The sequence below is a fragment of the Pholcus phalangioides genome, unplaced genomic scaffold, assembly GCF_987345545.1.
Source record: "Pholcus phalangioides strain wild (caught in Gottingen) unplaced genomic scaffold, Ppha-v1.0 ptg000018l_1, whole genome shotgun sequence".
NCBI classification, from domain to species: Eukaryota; Metazoa; Arthropoda; class Arachnida; order Araneae; family Pholcidae; genus Pholcus; species Pholcus phalangioides.
Window position 1 is genome coordinate 15,609 of NW_028301611.1, and position 16,134 is coordinate 31,742.

The 16,134-nt window shown below is 40.2% G+C and overlaps 1 protein-coding gene across 1 annotated transcript; it reads right to left on the bottom strand.

Annotated features, from left to right (window-relative positions):
• Positions 1 to 3,972: 3,972 nt before the first annotated feature.
• On the bottom strand, positions 3,973 to 15,112 carry LOC149071473 (RNA-binding protein MEX3B-like). The gene is made up of 2 exons (XM_089247622.1): positions 14,460 to 15,112; positions 3,973 to 6,657 (listed from the first exon to the last, which is right to left on the bottom strand). The coding sequence occupies exons 1-2, from the start codon at positions 14,695 to 14,697 to the stop codon at positions 5,261 to 5,263; spliced, it is 1,635 nt and encodes a 544-aa protein (XP_089103748.1). The 5' UTR covers positions 14,698 to 15,112; the 3' UTR covers positions 3,973 to 5,260.
• Positions 15,113 to 16,134: the final 1,022 nt, after the last annotated feature.

Here is a 16,134-nt window from a genome sequence, read left to right on the forward strand (position 1 = left end):
TTTAGGATCGCAATTTCCTAAGCAAGGTATCACGAACCTAAGCATGAAAGCCCAATTCTTGTGAAAATGTGATAAAATTACAATAGATTAATTTTCCATTAAATTAGAACTGAATAATCAAGTCTGCCTGCGGACCATAGGTTGAGAAACGCTGTTATAGATCACGATTCTATGCAGTTCAGAATTTTTATCCGGCTCTGGCATTTCACCAGATAAGGGGTGGCCCTTTGGTATTTTATAATTCACTCAACTGACATATGGTTGAGCGAAGTATAGGAATATCAATTATTTGATTAGAAAAAGCTCTTCGGGGGATTATGCGATTCCCCCCCACTCGAGACTAGATACAATTCCAGAAGGTACCTAACAAAATCTACTCTGCCAGTTTTATTTGAACGAAACTCTTCGGTCAGAAACAAATATATGCATTACAAAATCTCATCTTATTGAGATTTCTGGTTTTTCAGCTAAATTCCCCTTAACAAATTAACTTGCTAGAGCATGCATTCTAGCCTAACCATCTCATTAGAATGTCGTACGAAACCTGAATGTTTCTCTATATCAAATGCACCAGAAATGGAAAGGCCGCCCCCATTACAAGTTCAGGATTCCCAGCAAACCAGGTCAACCCAAACCACGGAAGTAGTAAGATCCAAAATCTCGACTTTTTGACTCCAAAGTTTTCTTCCCAAGTCACTATATAGGAACACTGTTTAAATTAAGACAACTCCAGGTAAATGTAAGTAGCAGATATATTTTCCAACCAGAGAGGAGACCCAAAATTCCGCAAAAAATCCCCCCAGAAAACAATACGCATACAACTACAACGAACCAGACGACAGACAGTTCACCGTATCCTTCCCCCAGAGAAAAATCTATCTAAAAATCTTGTCTTTTGCTAATCATTCACACAACGCGAATGTCGTCTGCTTTTCTTACGTAAAGTCTCCCGTAATAATAAAGTGTCCTTCAAATTGATGTCGTCTGCTATCTTCACACACTACTTAAAAAATTAAGCAGACGACCTTCCACGTCACCTAAACCACAACAGTACCAGCTATAATAATTAACAAAGTAAACTGCAACCGCGCGCGCAAACCAAACAAATTATATAAGAACGCGTAGAGAGAAGGTTGTCCATATAGGAATAAAGTATTTATTTTTTTTATTGATAATTATCCATACAATTTTCCTTTATAAACTAAAAAAATTCTTATTTTTTTTTCTTTCTCTTCCGTCAGTAAATAACAATTTGCCGTAATTGTTATATTAATAAGCTTGTTGATAATTATTGCTAAAATGTGTACGTCTAGGTAATGTGCAAAAATACTAGTATATATATTTCTTTTATTATTAAGACATCTTAAAATATCTTTTCTTATGAGAAATGGAAAGAGTTTTATCTTATTTAAAGATAATTTGAAATACAAGTCATAAAAACTGGCTTTTTTACTATAATATATAAATGGTTGATATTGAACTTCGGTCTTCGTACTCAAAAAACACTGTATACTCTTTGGCAAAATATATATATATATTTATATAAAATATATCCCAAATAACTAAATAACGTGAACCAAACCACACATTTCCATAAACTCTTTCATTTTTTTACCACTATTGTTTTACACTTTGAAAAAATGCTAAAAATAAAATACATATCGGCAAAAAACAGTGAAAAAATTAACATCTCCATTTTTTTCGTATCAACTCTTTTGTAGTATTTTTATATAATATATATAATATATATGTTTAAGTACGTAAAATCACACACACACATGAACATACACAGAACCAGTGCATGTAGTCGTTTCGAAAAATTGAAAATACATATTTTGTTTGTTCCAATCACGATAAAAACACGAATAATAAAATATATATATTATGTTCAAGGGAATTTCTCTTCCATCATATTCTGGAACAGACAAAGTTGGAAAAAAAAAAATTGGAGCTTCCGAAATATATATATGTATAGGCGAGACAGACAGAGCACTGTATGTAGGTTCATGCAACGACAGCAGTTCGTTCGATACTTTGTTTCAACAGGACACTAGAAAAATACGAACATAAGTGAGAAAACGGAACTATGGATATTCTCCGCTAATTTGTTACAACCTTGGAGAAGAAAAACACTGCACGATATAATAACCACAATTACGACAGTTAAAATACATATTGAGCATATTGGATTAGTTTATCGTCCAAAGATTTAAAAAGAAAACCAGATTCTGTCTCTCCCCACAGGAAAGCGTTTCACATCATCTTCATCCCAGAATACGACAGAGGCTCTAAGAACAAACATTTAGCACACTTTCATCTTTTTTTCTACTTTATCGATGACATTTTGTAAACGAAACTGGACTTGGTGTGTGGTGTGTTAAGCCAGCCAGTCTCATAATCGAGATAGTGATACACAACATACACATAGAGCACATGTTTTATATGTATATGGGTACACAGGCAGGATGATGGGGGGGGGGGGGAGGGAGAAAATAGATTGTGGAAAGGTGTACAGCGAAACTGAATTGGCAAGATCTCCACATTACACAATAGCTCCTCCACATACAATTCTATATCATAATACTGCATAGTTACGGGGATAAGGGGAAGGTAAGAACGAACAAAAGAGACAGTTGAATTCTAGTGGCACAAGACAAGAACACGCTCCGAAACTAGTATACATATGGATTTATCGTTTGAATGGCAGTACAAAAGTGGGAGATTCTTTTGGGCATTGTCGTAGAAATTTTTTAAACATCATTCTTATTCAAATTGGCATATATATATTTAAGGTACTGATTTGCATATCTCGAGAGACGAATGAGAATAAACAGATATTTCTAAAAAATTATGCTATACATGTTATGATTCAATTACGATAAGTACTCTGCAAGAAACTAAAAATAATCAACAAAAAAAAAATCTGCGATAAAATTTGACCTGTATCCAACATTCCAATTTAAAGAGTTCTTTCTTCCTTTATACAATAAAAGTCTATTAGCGCACACTGAGAAAAAAAAACTGTGGGGACGAAAGTGGGAAATTATATCTTCCGAAGATTACAACAAAAAATAGACATCTGCATAAATCTGTATTATAAGCTGCAACACATAATCTCTTGTTAAAATAAAAAACCTTAATTACAGAATTCGACCACATCCGAATTTTTGATTAGATGTAGCTGCCTTCGAAATAAATTTAAGCTCTTTAGAATAAGTGTTCATAATGAAACCTACTAATGAAATGTGAGTAAAAATGAGTTTTAAGAGTGCTAAATAATTGTGAAATGAAAAAGAAATCCAAGAAAAAAGTTTTACGAATCAATGAAATCCTTAATATAGATAGCATAGATTATCAAAAACACGAGAAAGTTGAGCATTTCCACATATAAATCCAATCAAACTAGAACCTCGAGACTTCATACACGAGGGCAGAAAAAGTGACGATTGTTTCAGATATATCTTGATCATCTTGATCGGTACAAGCTCTACTATGCACCAAACCACAAAAAGAAAAATGAAAACAGCTGGCACTAAAATCAAAGAAGCAAGTTTGGTATCGGGAGGTTAGTGGATGACAGCCGATATATAAGGCAAATACATCAAAAAATTACATCTAACAGCACTGTTGCACTCCTCAGGGTGCCTCCAAGCAAAATACTGACATGCATCTGAGCAAATATATATTTATATAATATATATATATTATAGAAAAACTCGCTGTGCACGAATGAAGACGATTATCACTAAACGCTCATTAATATTTAATTGCATAATACGATTCTTTTTCTTAATATAGAAACTGGATTCCCAAATAAGAGCACGCACACATGAAGATGGGAAAAAAATGACAGGAAAGGGGAGATGGTGGGAAGGAAGAGAAATTGTGTTAAAAGGTAATATAACAAGCTTTTTTTTTCTTTTATCATCTCACTCATTTAAATCGGCATAAGATACAAATATTGTGCAAATATTTCAACTAGATTATTTATTCATGATTAAATTTTCCTTCACAACGACGACAATACCACTTTGACGCACACAAAAACACTCACACAGAGATAGTTACTGACCACGGAAACAGTGGCGTAGATTATATTTTCTTCGAAAAGATCAATATTAAAGCTGCGTCTTAACAAATGAAAAAAAAAATTATATAAAACCAACAAAAGTTTCAACATTTATAAGGAGAGTCATCATCGACGGAAGACGAAAAAAAAAACATCAACGCAAAAAAAAAAATGTACATTTTGCACACGATTTCTACTCCGAAATGAAAAATATATATTTCTTATAGATATGCAAATCAAAACAGCCATAACCGGCTACTATGTAAAAAAAAGCAACAATTATAATCGCACCTACATATATATAAAACCACAAATATATTAAAAATAGGAAAAAATAAACAATAAAAATAAGCGCAAATTAAAAAAAAAGAAACCATGTATATTTTTCGTTCGATTGTGCTTTTTCTTTTGCATTCATGGCTGCAGGGGGGGGGGGGGGGGACGAGAAAAAAAAATGTCTTAAAAAACGGTCAACATCACAAGATTTCTGCTTGCCGCAACAATTATATATATAACTGACTATATAAAATTCATATAAGGATAAAATATATATATCCCCTCCTCGAGAGTCTAAGGGACGAGGGGAAAAGACGAGAGCGGGGATTAATTTAAGACCTCCCAATGGCCCCTCGTCCCCCGCTAAGTGGGAGGGAAGCTTTATTATCGATATCTCTAAATATTCTATTTATTACTTGAGATTGGCAACCAACCGAAATATTCTTGCGCTACCATATATATATATATAATTATACATAAAAAAACCTACATTTGAAACTTCTTAGAATATCTGAAATATAATCTCTTTCCTGAATATAGTTTCTCTTCTTTTAATATATTCTTTGAATAAAACGTTTTAAAATAATTAAAAAAATGGCTTTAGAAATTTACAGCTAAATGGCGTAAAACATTTATGCGGCAGCAGCACGAAATAAATTAGGCCATTCAAAGCGATGATATAGATAATATATATATATATATGAAGAATTCAATATGGATACTGTACTGATAACCCTATGATATATATATAGACAAATAAAAACTTTTGGCCCTGTATTGAAAAAATACCAGCGTTGTCAATGTATTTTTGGAAAGATTAAAATGATTCACACGCAGGCACACACAAAGGTACATAATGACACTCACACCATAATCTAAGGAAACAAAAGAAGGGGGGCAAAGGTAAGAAAATAATTAGAAACACTCGTTGATCTGAGACAAGATCTTTATGGCTTGGGAAGCTGGCTGATGGCAAATGGGACATTCGGGATCAGACTTGGAACAGATACTGCTGGCACAGTCATAGCAGAAGAGATTGTGACCGCATGGTACCAGGGCCGCGACCACTGGGTTCTCGAAGCACACGACGCAGTCTCGCCTGACTTTCTGGCCGGGAGGACCGGCCGCCAGAGACTCGGTGGGACTTGCAGAAGCGCTGCTGCTCGAGCTGCTACTGCTGCTGTTTGAGCTCGTCGCGGATACTGGGAAGCCTATGAGTCCGCCGGGCCCCGCCCCGGCACTGGCCAGCGGGGAGAACGAGGAGTGCAGGTTGGAGATTGTGCTGGACCTGAGACCATCGCTGGTGCCGCTGCCGTCGCTGTCCGGGTCGCTCTGGATCCGCCGGGCCGGGGGATGCTGCTGCTGGTCGGCCCCCCTGAGGGCGAAGTCGGCCAGGGCTCCGCTGATGCTGTTGCTCCGTGGCTGGTTGAGGTCAGGGGACGTGGACCCGCCACCGAACAGGGTGTCGCTGAGAGCCGCGGACCCGAAGTCGGGCCACGTCGACGCCGCAAGGGACGGCGGTGGGACGTCGAAGGTCGGGGAGTCGCCGAGCCCCTCGTCCACGTCGTAGAGCCCTATGCCGTGGCTGCCGAAGGAGCCCCCGAACACAGAGGAGCTGAAGGGGTCCTTGATGCCGCCGCCGAGCACCGTGGACGTCGGGAAGTTGAAGATGCTGCTGTCGTCTCGATGCATGTCGAAGATATTATTGCTGTTGTCTCTGGGAGATGAGAAGGGGTTGAAGTCGTTATTGTGGAGGTGGTGGTGGTCAGCGCCTGCCTTGAACAGCGAGCCGTTGACAGCGTTCAGGTTGTTGGCGAAGCTCGACTCCAGGATGCAACCGGAGTTGAAGTCGCTGTCCTCGGCCGAGTCTATGAGGCTGCCGGTTCGCATCGCGATGTGCGCCTCGATTTCGCGCCTCGCGGTTTCGACGTTCTCCGGAAGTCCAGTCACCTCGAAGATCGGCTCCTTGTCCCGGCTGGGCGTGACTATGTACGTGCTTGTCTGCTGCTGTATGCGCTTGATGGTGGCCCCCTTGGGACCGACCACGAGCCCGACGACCCGGTATGGAACGCGTACCTGGATTGTCGTTTGCCCTGGAATGTTTGAGTTCGGGCCGGGCATCAGGGCCCCGTTCAGGTTGTTCTTCCGCTGGGCCCGGATCTGACTGAAGTGTTCGGCGGCCGACAGTATCTCGCGCTTCGCCGCGCACACGTCCTCCTTTCTGCCAGTCACAACGAAGACGGGCTCCTCGCCCCTCACTGGAGTCTTGATGTAGGTGTTCGTCTTCGCACGCAGAGCCTTAATCTTGCAACCTAGAGAAGGAAAAAAAGAAAAACACGTGAACAAAACGCATCACTCATCATCCCGATTAAACACAACACAACGCTCATCCAATCACAGTATACGCCATACATGTTCAACCCGTGGCCCTCGCAGTCATCTAATGTAGCCCGCGATCGCAAACCTAATTTTGTATAAATGAACTAAGAGGCCCATTTACTGATGACATATTTACAGAACACTTTAGCAACTAACGACACAATTCCAGATGACCCAAGTGAACCGCAGCAGTTTCAGAGCACTTAAGCGGAACGCGGTGCAAGTCACCCACGGAACATTCCCAAATCATTGAAGTGGCCCACACCAGTTATGTCATTTAATTGTCCCACGACACGTTTTAGAAACAATGGAGGCCCCGCACTCTCCTAAACATTGAGCAACCTTGGTAAACACCCAATGAATTGCAATAACTGGGATGACAATTGCAATAGCCCGGGACCGTCCGTCCGCCACCTTGCTGAAACCGTTTTACAAGAGAGCCACGTGTGAAAATTCAATCACTGGCTTGCAATCGTATTCAGGGATTCGAACTATCCTTCATGTCGGGTCGGGTCCCGGCGACGATCGGTCCAAATCGGTACAGAGAACACAAACAAAAGCAATTTCATGTATGCTGAGAGCTACGTTGAAAACACGTTGTATTCGAAGTCCCCCCCCCCCCTCGTTTATGTATTGCAGAAATGAGATCCATACATAACAAATGACTAATCTCTACAATGAGATTTTACAAGCCAGAACGAAATAACTCGTCGATGCTTTGTTTATTTAACCAAGTTTTACAGCCCCTAGAATTTTGTGGCCTGGTGCGGCCGCACCCTTTGCACCTGCTGGCGTCTGGCCTTGAGCGCAGCCATATTTTTAGTACAAAAAAAATCCTGAAACAAATTTGTGTAGAAGTGCGGAACTTCTTGATACGGGCGTCAAAATGAATAAAAACGTGCAAAGAAATAAAATTAGAAAAAATGATTCGCGGGAAACGGGACCGATTTTGAGGCCTGGGCATCATCGCCCTTTCCACCCAAAAATATAGTGCATGTTAAGGGCGAAAACACACTAAGCAAAGCAGGAGTACAGGGCCCAAGGTGACGAGACCTACGAGAATAACCACAATCCACATAAATTATCAATAATGACAAGCAAGCAGGGCCCTTAAATGGCCCGATTCTTCTCTGAGCTGTTAGGATTAGGGTGTACGGGCCAGGGCCTATTTTAAGTTTGGGCTATGGGCAAATATCAATTTTTGGGGAGCCCTATTATACATAGTGTTCTTCCTTGAGACCGAGACATGGGGCGAAGGAAAGAAGCCTTTCCCTATAACAAAAGGCGGCCGATTTCTGGGTCTAGGACAGTGGTTCTCAACCTTTGGTAGACCGCAGCCCGTGACTGGAAGACCCGGTCAAGCAAACGACTAACGGAAAACAAGTGAGGAAAACTTAAACGGCCAATCACTCGCGGTCCGACGGTTGAGAAACACTGGTCTAGGACGTGTGCCCCGTTTACCCATGCGAGAAACAGGCTATGTACGGACGGAAGTTTCAGATCTCGACCCATCTTCGGTGGACCACAGGCTAGTATTTCTCATTAGGGGGGGGGCTCTGCAGTAAATTCATTGCAATAAAATAATGGAGTGTTAGTCCATGGAGTGAGTGCCCCCATTTCCATGTGGCACCCATACAATACTGCGATCATAGTTCACAATGGACCTGACGTCATACACCTTGAAACATACGTTTTAGGATGGAAATCAAAAGCAAAATTTAAAAATTAGGAAACACGTGAGAGCTAAAACAGACTAAAAAACAACCGCTTCGGGACACGAGCGATAAGTCCTTCAAAATCGTTTGCACCATTCCTTTGTGAAACAAACACTGCTGAGTATTTCAGTCCATCGAGAGGAAGAGGCCCCCCTGATCCACTAGAAAAACTAAAAGCGTTACGAAAGGAGTAAACAATAACGTTCCCAACGATCTCCATTTTAATGATCATGAGTATTGAGGTCGCGGCCATTGGCGGGAGCAAAAAAGGCCTTGGCCATTACCTTGGAGAAAGCAGCAGCAGAAAAAAAAACCGCCCTTTTCATCTTGTGACGTTTTCATACAACACACACACAGCCTTGGACATGAAACGGATCAATGAATATACTGGTTCTCGCAAGTAATATTGATACAAATCCTTTAGTCCCGACTTTGTTATTGGGTTTGGATGACAAATCGAAAAAGTTGTTTAAACCAGTGTATTCTTGACCCATTTTTATAACCCATGGGGGGGGGGGGGGGGCTTTGGACCATTGTTTACTCGTGCCTCAACCACGTCTTATCCAGGGAAACTTCGCCCTCATCCAGGAGCGGGACACTTTCACTTTGTACTTAATTGATTTTCAGTAAATTCATTGTGAATAAAAAAAATTCATACTTAATCCTAAATATGACATAGTACCGTTCCAATTATAGTATATGTACTAGCCGAAGCGTAGTACGATCTGTCATAGTGGCCCCTGTGGGTTCCAGTTCGAAATGAAATTGGCAAACGCTGCATAGTCCTGAGTCATTTCTTAGCCATTCTGGACTAATGCGATTTACGCCATGGCCGTATATTTTTAAACTACTTAAGAGTTTAATATTACCTATATTGGGTTATTAATCTAGGAGGGGGAATAGAGCTTAAGCAGACAGGAAGAGAAATAAAAAAAGCACTTATCAGGGCAGTGACAAAATGTCGCTTCATCAGTCTGTTAGGGCATCATTGTTATAATTAACGCTATTTTCAGCAATTATGCATCATGTTATACATTATACTCATTTTTAAATGCGATTAACTATGATCATTTGATTAAATATATATTTACAGTAATTTGATATTTTGTAGCTAAAAATTCATGAGGTCGATCCCAAGGGAAAGGGTTTAGCCAGCCTCTTTTCCCGGTATTATGCAGGGCTTGTGTCACCATCATAAGCCTCTGATAAAAGGTAAGTTCTGCGAGGAGTGACTGGAAAAACTGCGAGACACCCAGGCTGTCGCAAGAGGCAACGTAAGCATTTCGACAGGGAGGGGGGGGGGGGTATTTCCGGCAAATGTTTCATTGATATGTCAAAGACTACATACAGTGCATGGCAATTAAATTATGTGAATCAAGTAAAAGTCCAAGTTCCACAGCACCATCAATAAGCAATTACAGAAAGTAAATGGTTTAGGCAGTTTAACTGAAAGCAACACAACACATTAATTCTCCAAAATTCTAAAATAACAGATTTTATATGCCTCCCCCCACCTTACGGACTTCAGGCCATCTCAGATCGGCCTCGCTCTATGAACAGTTCGAATGATTTCTGCCCCAGGTTGAAAAGCACTGGTTTAGACCGCAGTCAGTACTGTTCCTCTCATTCTGCGAATAAATGATAATTTTCATTTTTTATTGTGAAGGGTCCGTTTCTTCCAGATCCATTTTTTTTGAAGGGTCCGGAAAGCGAACTCAAATTTTGGCTGGACATACCCCCCTCCCAAATTCATCATTACGGAATTTAACAACGATAGATTCAATCACCACTGATTATCCCTGGTTTTTATCAATCCCAGCCAGATTGCTGAAAGTGGAGTCTGAGGATGACAATTTTCTGATTTCATAATTTGATATTATTCTGAATACTTCGGCTGACGAAATGCTTTGACAGTAAACATTCCCTATAACAGCGGTTATCAACCTTTGGTAGCCCGCGGCCCGGTCTCATTTATTTTAGTGACCGGAAGGCCGGTCAAACAAACGACTAACGGAAAACAAGTGAGGAAAACGTAAAAGGCCAATCATTCCCGGCCCGGTATGAATAATGTCAAGACCCAGTACCGGGCCGCGGCCCGGCGGTTGAGAAACACTGCCTATAATAGCTTCATTACACTTTTCTTCAAATTCTTCCAGATTGTTCTGCAGTGGCACTGATTGTTCTTTGACGTACACAGACTTTTGGCACATTCTGCTTTGGGGACCGTCCTTAAAAGCAGAATTACTGAATTTAAGTCTATTTGCCACTAGCAAAAACACCCGGTGCTTCCCGGGTTTTCTTCAATAACTGGAAGGATTGAAAAAGTGACAAACCATTATACATAATGATATAGAATAAAAGAAAAATAGATGCAGAATAAAAAGTAACAAACAATTGGAAGCGCATAAACATGTCTGAAACGCATTGTTTGGGAACCACGGTAACCAAAGTAAACATTCCCAAAGTGATTGTTGGGGCTCCAGGAACCCTTGTTGCCAAATGGTCTTTTTTTTTGCCCATTTCGGACATTTGCCATGCTCTGATGAACTTTTGAAGTAGCCTATGGTTCAATCCCGGTCCTGTTTGGTATATGTGCATAAATTCGGCAACGATAGATCCAAAATCGTACATTTATATAAAGGACAAGCATACATATTTTCACATTTATATATAAAATGGCTACCTGGGATTTGCCAAACCTGTCACCATGAGTTAATGTGCCACAAAAGTTGAAAGGAAAAAAAAAACTATTTAGAACCGCATACCTCAATACTTGGCTCAACAAAATTTATTTTCAAAAAGGTACCCATAAGATTAATCGTGCCAAAAATCAATGATGTTTCAGAAATGATTTTCATTCACAGCTAGGCAAATAGCCTGGTTCCCAAGTATAAGTAGAGTCAATTAAAATTTCCTAGGTGGAACTGTCAAATTGGGATAGACCCCCTCCCCAATTCTTTTCCTACATGGCTATTTGGCATTGAATGCCAAAACCCAAATCAATTTTCTTCAACTTGACCATAACTGCATTTTACCCAGCTCTGACGAACTTTTAGAGAAGCCTTTCGAGTTTGATTTTGTGAGGAGTATTGACGGTAACCAGCCCCAAAGTTCTTCGATAATTCAACAATTCGAACCCCAAGCGAACCCGAAGATTCAATTTGCACATGTGCTGACAGCCAAACAAAACAAACCTTTACTTTAAAATTCAGCTTTTACGGTAGAAATCTGGTTGCAAATACGAGTGCAACATAAAATTTTTGAAATTTATACAGTGTACCTATGTGTGAGATATGTATACAAGGAAAGTAATCATAGTTTTTCACGGAAAAAACTATTTAGCATCAAATTTCAATTTGTCAATCCAACTAACATACGCAAAATCTGAAAGTGAAATTCTACAACAATCACGATCAGCCCTCAAAGTTGTTGCAGAACAGCCGATCAAAAATAAATCTACGGTGAAAATTCTCACTATAGTGTAATATATGCTTTTCTTAAAATTCTGAGATTGTTCTGTGACATTCCTCACAGCTTTCAGCATATTATGCTTTGGGGATTATCAGTACTAAATAAAAAAATATTAAATGATGCTGTCAAATACCATTATATTTAGGCATCCAGAAGGCAATTTTCAAACACTTTAGGGTTTTTATATAATCTTTGACAGCATGAGATATATGAACCTGCTGGAAAAGAATACAGTCCCACTAATGTTCATCCCCATACCATACAGGACTATCAAAAAAACTAAATGAATTTAAATTAAAAACTACTGAACTGTCTTATAAAACTTTATAAGCACCAATTTTTTTTGGAAGACCAGTAAAGAAAGATTCCTCAGATCTCCTATTTGGACAGATTCTACTGCGCAATAGCAGGGTTCTATCCAGATTTCATTTGTAGGGCCGTTTTCATGAAAATTTTCTTTAGTTTAGTGAAGAGGGTCATTAATTTTACAGAATGTCGAGCAATTTAGTACCACAAAAGTAATGAAATGCCAAATTTAAAGTTTTGTTAATTTGCATTTTATGAAGGGTATATTTTCATATTTAATTTTGAGAAGGATCTGGAAAATGGACCCAAATTTCAACTGGATAGACCCCTAAAGGAAGGATTTCCCCTGGAAAATATAAATCCCCCAAAGCAAAATCTGCTACTCGTGTCACAGAACAATCAGCACTACTGTAGAACAATCTAAGAATTTGTAGAAGCAAACACTACTATGGGAATTTTTACTATCAGAACACTTCCAGTCAGCTGAGGGTTCATTGCAGAACAATGCAAAACATTGTTTTGGGAATAACCGCTGGAGCCCCCGACAGTCCAACAAGGCTGCAAGCAATTCACTGCTTAATTTTGCTTCATTTCTTGCTCATTAGCCCTGCAACCAAACCTTTCACTCAACCAGGCAGCAGGCTTCCAAAGGTTGAGAGAACTACTATAAAGCATTCACTTTGAGAAATTTGACACTAAAAAGGGCTATCAAGCCAAAATTAGGATCTGCCTCACAAAATCCCAGATCTCAAAAACTCATTACATAAAAAATTAATGAAACTATAAATATTAATTTTTAGTGTTTTATATATATATATATGTTTCATATTATATATTGTTCGTTTTTTCGTTCATTAAATTTTTTTGTGATACATTAACTAGTTTATTTTGCTTTTCACAAAACAGGACCCTACAAAAAAATCTGGACAGACCTCAGCACCAATATCGATACATTTCATCGATGGACTCAAGATAAAAACTGGATGAAGATGAAATTTATTGGTGAACCTAGCAAAGGGACACCCAAGGGTGTCCATCCACTCAATGTTGACAGGATTCTAGCTTGGAGTGGATTTCTCATTCAAATTCACTATAGAAGTTCGGAGAGGGCAGGGAAATCAAAGATGTGTTGATCGTGATACATCTTTGAACATGGTTCAATAAGAAAAAACGATTGTCAAATCTTGTTTCTAATTGTGTACCTCAAAATAATTTAGTCCCTGTATCAACAACACACACATAAATCGTAACAATACATTACAATAATTAACAAATCGTACAACAATTAACAATGCATTTCAGTAATTGAAAAAAGACAGCCTGATACAAATTTTATTACGTAGGCACTATTTCAGAAGATTGTAACGGAAATCTCTGCAAGTTAGTGAATGGGGAACCTTGCAGAACATATTTCTAAAGCCCCACTGCCCATGTTTTTTAGTCGACAAAAGCTTTACTGGACAAACATTAATTTTTAGGGCACTTATTCCTAGTCTTCGGGTGGGGAAGTGATGGCCATACCTAAAATACAAATACTAGCCACATCTTTCAAGCGCTGGGCACGTGTCCCGTTTGCCCAGGGGAGAAACAGGCCCAGCCCAACGGAAGGATTTAATTATTAAAGTGCAAATATTGATAGGGTTTGATTATTCGAATATAAATATTGATAGGAAGGTGCCCAGGACCCCAGAACATCAGTTTACCTTGGACCCATGGTACTTTGGTCCGTTGTATAGAGTAAACTTGTTCAAAATATTCATTTTGAGAGCGTGCGGAATGGAGGGCCCTTGGTCAAAAAACGGGCAACTAATATGTAATTCTGATATAAAACTCCACGAACAGTTTCTCCCAAGGGCGAATGGTGCAAGTGCCTACAAACTTTCAGGGTCCCAAAATAGACTTTATTGTATTTCAAGCACCTTCACCGGCTTCTAAGACTACATAAACATATAGGAGCCCCCCCCCCCAAAAATTCATACTTGCCCAGGGCCCCGAAATTGTGGGAAGCCAGGTCCTCCCCTGGGAGTTAGAATTACGGTTCATCACTCAACAATACTAATTCTAATTGTTGCAACGTCGCAACAAAGGGGAAAGCCGATTACTATCCGTTGAAAGCAAGAGCGCGCGAAAACCCGAGAGAGAAAGAGAACAAAGAAAGCGGACATGTTGGAAGAAGCTCTTTGTTCGGATAACGAGAGAGAGGGGGAAGAGGAGAGGAAAGGAGGGTTGTGCTGCTCACTCACCTTGCCTTCCGACGATCTCTGCGACGTGTTCGGAGCTCGGCACGGGCACACATTCCGTCGTGTTCTGGCTCTTTTTGCTCCTCGGCTCGTTCTCGATGAAGTTGTTCGTGCCCACGACCATATTGTCATTGTCGTTGCTCATGCCGAACATCGAGAGCTCTAGGGCGAGCTCCAGAGCTCTTTGGTCGTGCAGCGCTCTGCCACCTCTTTCCATATCTGTGAACAGACTAGCCGGCATCACACTTCTTTCTCGTCTGCTGGAAAACTTATTCCTTTTTCTTTCTTACCGGACGACCAATTTGAAAACAATAACGACGACGACGAAATTATAATGAAAAAATAGATATTCTTCTTTACTTCCAAATTTTTCTATATAAATATAATATATTGGTGGGATTAATCTCTCACGGTAAAAAAATATAAATTATTCAAGGACCGCACGCAGCCTTCGTTTCACTTTATCCTAAAATCATTTAAAAAAATAATAATCAAAAGGAAAACAAAAAAAAAAAACTGTTCGTTAAATTAAAACGAGAATTTTCGCGCCGAGCTAAGCAATTAGCCGGCTTCTCCACGAGAACGAGCGGAACGACTGCATCACTGACCGCGCAGCAGAGAATAGAATTTCGCTGTTCCTTCGCAGAACGTCTGTCCCCGGGCGAGAGCGCGCTAGTGACGTCACGGGGAGATCGTCCCAATCATTGGTCGGGACCCGTCACGTGGGACTGTCACGAAGAGATCGGATTGGACGAGAGCACGCGAGAGGGCGTTAGCTGTGCCGTTGATTGACATCATTCAGGAGTTCGTTATTATTATTGTTTTTTTTTTCTGTGTTTCTTTGTGTACATGCGCGCGAAACCGAGCTTCGCGCTTTTTTCTTCTTCTCTCTTTTTTTTTTTTTTTTTTTATTCTGTCGCAGAGCTGAGGCTCTTGAACACAAAGAAAAGTGAATGGAAAATGTATCTGCGTAGCCCGAGGGAGGCCTCCCCTCCTAGGCTTCTTTGTGTGAGTGTGAGGCTTGCGCCGTTTGGTTACAACCAGAACAAAGGAGACTGAAGGAAAATAAACGAATTCGGATTGTGGCTTCTTTTTTTTTCTCATTTAGTCCAGTAGCTATTTTGGAGAAAAAAATCCGGGTTTTTCTTGGAAATTTGCGGCCATGCATGGTAGTTAGGCCCGACAAGTAGCGGGCTTGGCCCTTTCAGGTGTTTACAGGGTCTGTTATTACGTGTTCACTGCATACACACACCGTTATATCGTAATCACTGTGTAACCTATTCTTTGTGTGCACCTCTCTAAGGCCAGGGCCATTTTAAGGTATAGGCTCACTGCCCAGGAGCCTCTGATGACTTTGAATGGCAATTATTCATTGTATCAGACTTGTGTGAAGCCCCTATTGGATTGCTTGGGCCGGAGGGGGAGATCCATTGCTATTACAGGATTGCCCTGCTCCTACTACAGTCGAATCCCATTTTAACGAATACCGTTATAGCGAAAATCTCGTTTAAACGAACACTTTTTCTAACCCCCCCCCCAAAATAAGTTTACGTAGTAGAAATGCAAATACCTCGAATTTCTTTATAACGAAGTGATTTCTCCGGTCTCTTGGAGTTCGTTATAATGGGATTCGACTATTATCATACCCAGGCCATGATCCCATCCCGGACCGGAATTA